General features: G+C 40.4%; 1 protein-coding gene across 1 annotated transcript in view; it reads right to left on the bottom strand.

The window, feature by feature from the left end:
- The window catches only part of tln2b (talin 2b), a 239193-nt gene that overhangs the window by 21301 nt on the left and 206395 nt on the right, over positions 1 to 11497 (bottom strand). The window contains 2 exon segments of the mRNA XM_034176485.1: positions 2312 to 2436; positions 8079 to 8184. Coding sequence (XP_034032376.1) covers positions 2312 to 2436; positions 8079 to 8184 — 231 coding nt within the window.

The following is an 11497-nucleotide window of genomic DNA, read 5'->3' as shown; positions in this document are numbered from 1 at the left end:
ACGCAGGGAGCATTGTGGGTAGTGTAGTTCAGGTTCACTTTGGACATTACAGTGAGTTGTCCGCTCGACACAAAAACAAAACGGATTAATTTTAACATTATTTTATTTGTTTGTGGCTGTAATTTAATAGCCGAGACTCGGTGGGGGAGAGGAGCTCTCACGGCAGAGGGAGGGACTTTTCTTCATGTTTCGACACTGTTTTGGATTTTTTAAAAAAAAGGACGCTTTATGTAGATTATTTATTCAGATGAATCCCACTGAAACTAACAGGTAAGAATTTATATTTACTATGTGTATTTTACTCTGCCAATCAATGCATTAATAGACATATTTCGGTTGCTTAAGCCACAGGGTTGAAAGCGTGTGAAAAAAGCAGCAGCTTTTTAGTTCGTAAATGACATTGTATCTAATAATATTAATACTGTGTTTTACTGCTTTTGAAAGATGATGACAGTGTTTGGGGTTTCATTTTTTTATTCATTCATTTTTCATATGTTCTTATGTGTTTATTGTGATCACTGAATTTACCCAGTAGCAAAATGTGAAAGTGAAACTGGTTTGTCAGAAGCCAGTGTAATCTGATGTGGCTGCGTCCAAATAAAAGTTATCGGTTATCTGTAATAAAGATACATTTTTTTTTAGCAGTTTATCGGTTTAGCATCATAAAAGATAACTTTTCAGTTATCGGATTAATGGTTATTGAAGCTAACTTTTTTGTTAGCTGTGCCCACCACTGCATATGATGCAATAATCCTACATCTGGGGACAGCCCTCATATGTCCCCAGCACAAAAACGGCACTTTCTCTGAGTTTTTGGGCAAATTACATGGCAAACAAAGTGAAAATGCAAAGAAAAAGTGACAATGCGGTAGAAAGTGGACATGTGGTTTGTTTATGACCTGAAGCTCAAGCATGTCGAGGCAGATGTGCAGACGAGAGACTGCAGCTACTCTGTCAAAGTGTGTAGCTTAACACTTACTGACCACCTCTCCCATTTGCTTCGTCTTGCCTTCTCCACTAGGAACAACAAAAAAAAAAAATTAAAATGCACTTTTCATGACTGCTACTGTGACTGCAGCCGAACACAAAACACTGCATAATTTATCTATTAGAAGTGATGCTGTGTTTGTACTGGCTGTCCCTGGATGTGGTCAAATCCAGCGATATCACGCAGGGGTCAAATGAGACTGCGCTGCCCTATTAAAAGCCTTCTCTGTTCCATGCCACCATGAAGTTGTATAACTGGCAACAAAAGGTGCACGAGACACAGTTCCTCTAATCACATCCATAGAAGCTGAAAACTTCTTCAGAGCTGCCATTGGTGTCTTGGTGGCTTCCCTCATTTGCCTCCTTGTACAATCACTCAGTTTTTGAAAACTGATGGATTGATCATTCTGTACTAATGTGTGTATATTTCTTAATGACTAATTAATGAAGTCCAAGACACTTTAAGTGACTCGGAAAATGTTCATGTATTCATCTTGTGAATTGTCTACAGGAAAACTGGCTGTGATAATAATTTACTGTAAATTGTTCATGCTGTGACACTTACTGTGCCAGATGCACATTTTATGTTTGTATTTTAAGTTCACTGAATGAAAGCATGTTTTTTCCAATTACTTTTCATGTTAAACAAAGCTGGTTTAATTGCACCAAATTTGTTTTTTTGCTCTTAAAATTGTGGAGTGCCAATAATTCTGATCTGGTCTGAGACAAGCAGCAGGTATTGAAAAAAGCGGACAAAACATAAAAGGAAAATGATTTTAATAAAAATATCCCCTCTCTGCAAATAATGAACACAAACAATCATGCAGCAGTACACTACAAATCCATCCACACATTTTTTTTTAAGGTGCACTGTGGGGGAGATGAATAACACACTGAAAAAGCCTTCAGCTTAGTTTCGAAATGAGGAACAGCACAATGAAACAAAGGAAGTAAGTTCAACAAGACAGAGGGCCTCTCTTTGAGGGAGGATCACAACAGTTCATCCCAAATTTGAACTCATTCCAACATAAGCTCATGGACACAGCGGTGCAAATTGTGTCTCCTGGCAACGCAACTCAAAATACTGTCCAGAAGCACCTTTGATGAAACTTTTTGAGCTTTGTGTGTTAGATCAGTGGAGCAGTTTTTGTGTGTGTTGACACAGCATGTGTGCATAAAGGTATTTTTTTAATGCAGTGGCTAAAAAAGATGACTCCACTTCAGAGTCAGCGTCAGCTTTTTCTACCTCGGTCCCACACTGTCTTCCTGTTGATTTGTGTCGAAGAGACGTGTGGGAGGAGAGGGTCGAGAGGGGCACTTATACCTTGGGCTTGGCCCGGGGTTTCAGCTGCTCTAGTTTCTTGGCTGCAGCTTCAATGGACGCTGCGGCCCCAAGGAGCTCGGTCTCTGCGACGACAGTGGGATCCTCTGGGTCCATGCAGTCGGATCCTGAAAGGGATCAGCGCACATCCAGACTGATGACACAGACTTGCGAAAGAGCGCGTGACATATCTCTGCTGTAACAGGTCAACAGTGCACTTCCAGAGACATTCACACATGCTTCACAAAGCTGCAGCACAGCTCATATGTTTCATGGAAAGCATGTAGCCTAATGGCTCACAGTTAAATAAGATAAACTAAGAATGAGAAGAAATGCCCATTTGATGGATCATTATCTCGTTATCGGTTTTAAAGCGCCCATAAAATGGAGCTATTTGGGAACAGCTTGGTAAAGCAGATGGAACGATGTTTTCATAGATTATGGTGAGCACTGGGGAAATATGTTCCACGCCCCCATCCCGTCTTTATCTCTACCCCCTCTGACTCTATGAAAGGTGATCCGGAGTAACAAAACTCACCACATCCCACTTACCTCCATCTGAGGCAGTGAGGAGAAAGGGGGGGGGACAGAGAGAGAGAGAGAGAGAGAGAGAGAGAGAGAGAGAGAGAGAGAGAGAGAGAGAGAGAGAGAGCAAGCACATGGGACATTAGGGAGGTGAAGTGGATAGCCCCACTGGGTCTCAAGCTGTACACTGAAATCCAATTCTCATCCAAACGCAATCTATTACTCCTGTCAGTGGCACTGCAGTTTCTAGAGGCAACACTCTTGCATGTTAGTGTCATTTCTACTACAGAGTGCTCAATTTGGAACAATTTGCGTGGCAGGAACTCTTTGATGCAATTTCAATATTTGCAAGTTATTTTCAAGAGCTGTCAGTAAGAGAGGCAAAGACAGACGTTTTTGGTGAATTGACTGAGAAATAATATATTCATACTCAAGAGTAGGGGCATCAACCCTGCTCCTGAAGATCACCTGCCTTGCATGTTTTCCATGTGTGTCTGCTCCAACCACAACTGATTACTACAGTCTTGTGATTTCTAGCACTTGATTGGCTGGGCACACTTGCTTTAGTTAATCAGCACTACAGTTAATTAGCAGAGAGAGTAGGAAAATATGCAGGGTAGGTGATCTCTAGAAGCATGTTTGGTGACCCCTGGTCAAGAGGTTTAGGACATCTACACAATCATCTGATTCATTTGTATACTTATTATTACATGTACAGTAGTGTTCAGAATAATAGTAGTGCTATGTGACTAAAAAGATGAATCCAGGTTTTGAGTATATTTCTTATTGTTACATGGGAAACAAGGTACCAGGAGATTCAGTAGATTCTCACAAACCCAACAAGACCAAGCATTCATGATATGCACACTCTTACGGCTATGAAATTGGGCTATTAGTAAAAAAAAGTAGAAAAGGGGGTGTTCACAATAATAGTAGTGTGGCATTCAGTCAGTGAGCTTGTCAATTTTGTGGAACAAACAGGTGTGAATCAGGTGTCCCCTATTTAAGGATGAAGCCAGCATCTGTTGAACATGCTTTTCTCTTTGAAAGCCTGAGGAAAATGGGACGTTCAAGACATTGTTCAGAAGAACAGCGTAGTTTGATTAAAAAGTTGATTGAAGAGGGGAAAACGTATACGCATGTGCAAAAAATTATAGGCTGTTCATCTACAATGATCTCCAATGCTTTAAAATGGACAAAAAAAGACAGAGACGTGTGGAAGAAAACGGAAAACAACCATCAAAATGGATAGAAGAATAACCAGAATGGCAAAGGCTCACCCATTGATCAGCTCCAGGATGATCAAAGACAGTCTGGAGTTACCTGTAAGTGCTGTGACAGTTAGAAGACGCCTGTGTGAAGCTAATTTATTTGCAAGAATCCCCCACAAAGTCCCTCTGTAAAGGTGCGTTTACACATAACCAAGACGCGTTATGAATGTCATTTTTCTGTCATTCGTGATGCATTCCTGACATTCTTAATGTGACTTAACACATCTGAATAGGTTTCTTAATAGTGCGTGTTGGTGCGTGATATTCTTGATATTCGTGGTGCATGTTTTTGCCTGTCAAAAAATCTTCCACGAATGTCACACACCACCCTCATTTCGTCTCACGTCGTTGAGGTCGCAACTGAGCGTATTGATCCGTCTTGATGAGTAGTGATCCTTAATAGAACGTGACAACGTTCGTAGTGGTTCCTGTGATGGTTCTTGGAGCCCAAACTGTCACTCGTTATTACGAAGTGACACGGAAACTGTCAAGTTTTGACACAACTTGTAACGCGGCGTCACATTTCACTGCGCGCCATGATGAATCAGTTTTCTGTCATGTGTGCACAATTAAATCTCGGCTCCAAATGTCGTTCCACAGTTCCTACTGAAGCTTCTCAGGATGCTTCTGCAGGTGTTCCACCTGCTGTTTTAACCGATGAGCGGGAGAATGAGTCTGAGCCAGAGGAGTGAGAGGAGATTCACGTGCAGCCAGACATCTCTGCACCTCCTCCAGTCCGGCGGAGGAAGAAGCGCACGCACAATTAAACCCTGCTGCACCGCATTCAGTTTGATTGCTGACACCAAGTCGGCTAAAAGTCTAATTTCAGTGCTCTTCAGCACGCTCCTGCAGGTGTTCCACCTGCTGCATGTGCCTGATGTTTGGGAAAATGCGCGAGACGACAGCCGCATGAAGCCACACATCTGGCTCTGTCCGTCTCCTCCTCCTCCTCTCTGCGCCACTCCATGGCACAGAGCCCAAATATGCATGCAGTCACAAAGTTCTTCTGAAAAACTGGAGCAATCTGAATTCGGTTGGATGAATATGGGTGTGTGTGGAGACAATTCACCTCGTTCACAACGTGACAGAACTTAATGATGCACTGTTACGCGCAACAACGTGGGACACTATTCTTGACCGTGCGTAATGGTTCCTGATAATTCTCCAGCAACACGTGCCATTAATCGTAACGCGTGGTAACAGATTGCAGCAGTTCCTGAGGACAGCTGACACCTCTGCCCCGAATCATCACATTCGTGATCAGCGGCCAAGAATGTGTACTTCGTGACATTCGTGACTTGTCGTTTTTATGTGTAAACGCAGCATTAAATAAAAGACGTGCAGAAGAGGTTACAATTTGCCAAAGAACACATCAACTGGCCTAAAGAGAAATGGAGGAATATTTTGTGGACTGATGAGAGTAAAACTGTTCTTTTTGGGTCCAAGGGCCGCAGACAGTTTGTGAGACAACCCCCAAACTCTGAATTCAAGCCACAGTTCACAGTGAAGACAATGAAGCATGGTGGTGCAAGCATCATCATGATATGGGCATGTTTCTCCTACTATGGTGTTCGGCCTATATATTGCATACCAGGTATCATGGATCAGTTTGGATATGTCAAAATACTTGAAGAGGTCATGTTGCCTTATGCTGAAGAGGACATGCCCTTGAAATGGGTGTTTCAGCAAGACAATGACCCCAAGCACACTAGTAAATGTGCAAAATCTTGGTTCCAAACCAACAAAATTAATGCCTCACAGATGTGAAGAAATCATGACAAACTGTGGTTATACAACTAAATACTAGTTTAGTGATTCACAGGATTGCTAAAAAAGCAGTTTAAACATAATAGTTTTGAGTTTGTAGTGTCAACTACAGATGCTACTATTACTGTGAACACCCCCTTTTCTACTTTTTTTTTTTACTAATACCCCAATTTCATAGCCTTAAGAGTGTACATATCATGAATGCTTGGTCTTGTTGGATTTGTGAGAATCTACTGAATCTACTGGTACCTTGTTTCCCATGTAACAATAAGAAATATACTCAAAACCTGGATTAATCTTTTTAGTCACATAGCACTACTATTATTCTGAACACTACTGTATATTTTTTTAGATTTTGCCAATATCAGTTGATGTCTTAAATTCATGCTTTTGCTTCAAATCTATGCACAAGTACCAGCTGACGTCTCTTTGTGCATCTGTAAGCCTGGGGTGATGAGAGACTCGCTTTGTTCCTGATTGTCATTTCATTTTCAAATTTGGTGCACAGCTGTACCCCCATGGTAGTCACTGCATACTTAATTTTCACTGCTATCTGACCAGAATGCTAAAAGTTGTTTTTTTCCCTCTGTATACAGATCTCCTCCAAATTTTCCACAAAACCTCAAGGTCTCAGCTGTCATGGGTCATGTTCTGACTCCAGTTTTTTTGTCTTCTGTTACTGGTCAATTTCCCTCTGTGCTATTTTGTGATGTCTATAAGTAGTCCTCTTATTTTGACATTTCTCCTAGTTTTGAATTCCAGGTTGTTGACCTCTGCCTTCGCGTGTCTTCTCACTTCCAGGTCTAATTGCTCTGCATGCTTTATGAAGGTAGCGAGTGAAGTCACACACATGCAAACTCACCCCAGGTGAAGTCACCCACTCCAGGTGAAGTGAGTTGATTGATAAATTCTTCTTATTGATGGATACATTCTGTCAAACGTCATATAACTTTTAATGCATTTTATTGTCCAATATTTTTACAACTTTCCCATATAATCCTATATTTGTAGAATGATGCAGATGACCCTGATGACTGTTTCAGAGGGACTTCTTATCTGCCTAATATGTAACTGGAACAATTTTAGAAGAAATTTTGTTGGTTTTAAGGGAACAAATTACTTTCCAAAACTTGGATAAAATGATGTCTCAAAACTGGATTAAGGGAATTTATGGTGCTAGTGGTGTGTATAAACACTACTGAATGAATATCGTGTTGCGAGAGTGGAGTGACTTCATCTGGAGTGGGGTGAATTCACTCAAAACACAGTGGGGTGACTTCACCTAGACTGAGTTTGCATGTGGGGTGATTTCAGTAGGAACCTTTATGAACACTATTAGAACATCTAATCACCTGATTGTATTAGGTTCCAGCTCTTAGCATTCAATATGATGAACTAGGTTTATAGATTTTTGTTACTGTTTTTGGGGATTGTGCACTGTGTTTGTCTGCCTGTGTTTTCTTTTTTTATTGATTAATTTATACTGTCTGTGCTGGCATTTGCTGTTGGAAGTATGCGTATATGTGTATGTATGTGTATATAAGGGGTGAGCTAAGTTTTGCTTCTATCCACACCCTTTCAATCACACATGTTCACTGTTGAATTGTCTTGTTTATCAGTGTTTTCTTATTGATGAGTCTGTGTGCCGAATAAATTCATTAATTCATTCAATTAATTTATCCATTCATTCATTCATTCATGTAGTTTCCATGGCTAGATATCAAAATGCAACCATTTTTTATTCTGTCACCAAATAAGAAAGTACATTATCTCTCGCAGTGCTCCTAACAATGTTTGACCCTCATTTTCAAAATGAAAAGGGCAATTCCATGAGATGTAACGTCCGTTTCCATTTTCAGTGGTCCTGTTGTGATCTAGCCGTCCCAGGGAATTATGGCTTGATTATTTATTAATCCAACTGAAAATAATAAGTCTTTGTGACACCTAGATTACAGCAGGACCATTGAAACTGGAAACGAATGTTATAGTCTCATGGAATAACCCAAAATATGCCTTTTAATTTTTTGGGGTGCAGCACACATCTCCCAAAGAAAGAAAATTATCATCTTTCTTTGAAGTTTTAACACAAATGCATAATATAAACAACCTCAATGTGTGTTAAAACTTCATCAATCAGAATAGAGTATATACAGTATATAGTAAGAACAGTGTGTGAGAGGGTACATGAGCATTGTGTGTGGCCTCACCTTTCATGGCCTCAGCTGTCTGGATGAGCTCTGTCACACACGCTGCCACATGCTTTGAGTGCACGGCCAGCTGGTGCTTCTGCTCTGGTGTGGGCTTCTGCAGCACCTGAACATACAAAAGTCCGATGCACATATAACATATGCAAAACAAATATGCCCAAGATGCACAAAAATGTAAGAAATGAAGGATAATACAAACAGATTTGAAGGGCATGTTATCTTTTAATTGATCCACAGTTCAGCAGCACCTAGCAGTGCCAGCGCTAACTGAAGAATGATTAAATAACTAAATATAATGAATGACTCTAAATCAAAACATTTTAATGGCCTAATGTAATGCAATAATTAATGTAATGCACACATACCCAGCTATGCTGATGTGTTAATTAATCTGTGTAATGCATTAAGTAGCAGCTTGTTGTGCATCAACATCATTGTCGTAACAGAACACATGGGGGCATAATAATTCAGCACTAAGGAATGCAATCAAAATATGTTCTTCTATTTAATATGTAAATTAATGCAACAAGATGCTCAGAAATTCAGTCAGTGGTGAGGCTCTTAAATCTAACTTTACCACTGTCCTTTAATTTTGGATGTAGGCACAAGGATTGTGCAAAAGAACACTGCAATCATTAATTTCAACTTGTTTTAGTTGTCAGCTGATGCTGATTCAAAATAAAATGCAGTGACAAACAAGTACAGCAGAAAAAAGTTGTTGAAGACATGTTGGACTGACAAAGCAGAAACACTTTAGATTCAAATGACTGCAACATGATGTTTAAAGAATTTATTCCTCTCTGATCAGCAAATATCAGATGAACTGAATTCAGCTACGCTGGGGGTGGGTGGTCACTACAGGGAGCTAGGGCAAAGAAAAGAAACTATATACTCCAACATAATTAATAATGTGACTTGAGGCTGAGTCTTAATTTGAGCATCAATCTTTCTCTCAGGGACACAGTTCTGTGCATCGTGGACCAATTGGCATCATTTTCCATGTTTTTGATCATATTTTATTGGCCAATGGACAAATCACTCATGCCCAATGTAGGAGTTTCACTCACCTGCTGTCACTGTAGCCGTAATTATTGGCACGCCAACAATTGCGACGCCCTTTGTGTTCCAAGTCCACCTTGGAACACAAAGTCCATTTGGAACACAAGGAAGCCAGTTTTTAACAGTACGCAGCAACTTCATCAAACTTCAACAGCTTCATCAAATGAGTTTTAAAGCATTTCCATGACTAAACTCCATTAGACATGCTTCTATATAGCCAAACAGTAATAACAGCACACTCTGAGCGGCCGCCTGAACAGTTTATAGCGGTTTGACACTGTATTCGATAAATACTTAATTGGCATCCAATGGCAGGTGATACTCTGTTTGGACATGTGTGAGTGAGTGAGTGAGTCAATTGTTGTGTTGTGTTCTGTATTCGAAACCTTTTTTGTTTGGGTAGAATGGTCTAAGCAGTAGGTCACCCCTTTGAGTCTGGTCTGCTTGAGGTTTATTCCTCAATATCAGAGGGAGTTTTTCCTTACCACTGTCACCTGTGTGCTTGCTCTAGGAGTTGGTAAGGTTAGACCTTACTTGTGTGAAGCGCCTTGAGGCAGCTTTGCTGTGATTTGGCGCTATATAAATGAAAATAAATTGAAATTGAGTGAGCGAGTGATTGAGTGAGTGAGTGGTTGCTGTAATTGGCTAGAAATATACACTCAGTTCCAATTTATTAGGTACATCCAGTGAAAAATAATGTAACGCTGTAACAAATCCCCCTGCATGAATAAGTGAAGGTGCACAATCTTAAAAATTAATACCACCAGCCACCATTGATTATACTGATCAATAAAAATATAATACACCCTAGTGAGTCTTATTTCTTTTTTAAAAGAATATCATGCTCTCAAGCATGCACTGCATCTGAGTTATAATAACCCAAAATATGCCTTTTAATTTTTTGGGGTGCAGCACACATCTCCCAAAGAAAGAAATTTATCATCTTTCTTTGAAGGTTTAACACAAATGCATAATATAAACAACCTCAATGTGTGTTAAAACTTCATCAATCAGAATAGAGTATATACAGTATATAGTAAGAACAGTGTGTGCGAGGGTACATGAGCATTGTGTGTGGCCTCACCTTTCATGGCCTCAGCTGTCTGGATGAGCTCTGTCACACACGCTGCCACATGCTTTGAGTGTACGGCCAGCTGGTGCTGAAAACTTTTGGGAAGCTTCCTGTTATTCTTCTTCTTTTGATTTTAAATGTAACATATTGGTTTCCTTCTTAAATGCACCACCAATATGGAGCTTCCAAAGCACACAGAGGTCAGCACTGAGGTACAACCCCAATTCCAATGAAGTTGGGACATTGTGTAAAATGTAAATAAAAACAGAATACAATTTGTAAATCCTCTTCAACCTATATTCAATTGAATACACCACAAAGACAAGATATTTAATGTTCCAACTGATAAACTTTATTGTTTTTGTGCAAATATTTGCTCATTTTGAAATGGATGCCTGCAACACATTTCAAAAAAGTTGGGACAGGGCAACAAAAGACTGGGAAAGTTGATGAATGCTCAAAGAACACCTAATTGGAAACAGGTGAATGTCATGATTGGGTATAAAAGGAGTATCCCCAAAAGGCTCAGCTGTTCAGAAGCAAAGATGGGGTGAGGATCACCACTTTGTGAACAACTGCGTGAAAAAAATAGTCCAACAGTTTAAGAACAATGTTTCACAACGTTCAGTTGCAAGGAATTTAGGGATTCCATCATCTACAGTCCATAATATAATCAGAAGATTCAGAGAATCTGGAGAACTTTCTCCACGTAAAGCCCCTTTCACACTGGGGGTGCACCCGGTTGCTCCCAGTTGCGCCGTGCGTCATTATGACGACACCGCGTGGAAGCAACTCAGTACCAAGACAATGCAGCTCGGCGCCACAACAGCACGAGGGGCGCAAAGGAGGAAGCAAGTCGGACGCCGAAAAATTAAACCTGTTTAATTTTTTTGGCGTCCTGTGCTCGACGCAGAAAGGAAGCGGTTCTAGCGCAAGTCGGGGCAAAGAGGCATAAATCGAGGCAAAGAGGCGTTACCCAGCATGACTCGAAGCCAATTTATGATTCCTGCTGTGTTCCATTGTTCCCGCAGTATAAATCACGCAGGATTGTTGTTATACCGTGTACTTAATGCAGTAAAAACTACATGCTGAAGAAAAAAAAATGCAGAATGATTGCCAGAAATATCCAGTAAAAAGTCCGGACATCTCTAGTCCACTCATGGACGTTCGTTCACGCGCGCACATGTGAACAATTAAAAGAAAAAAAAGAAGCCTGGCTGCAGGCATTAGTTCCTTGTTCTCTGCTCAAACTCTCACATCACAGTTAAAAAAGGACATAAGTCCTGAG

Source organism: Thalassophryne amazonica, chromosome 8 (genome assembly GCF_902500255.1).
Source record: "Thalassophryne amazonica chromosome 8, fThaAma1.1, whole genome shotgun sequence".
Classification (NCBI taxonomy): domain Eukaryota; kingdom Metazoa; phylum Chordata; class Actinopteri; order Batrachoidiformes; family Batrachoididae; genus Thalassophryne; species Thalassophryne amazonica.
The sequence above is the reverse complement of the archived record's forward strand: the minus strand, read 5'-3'. Positions and strand labels throughout refer to the sequence as shown.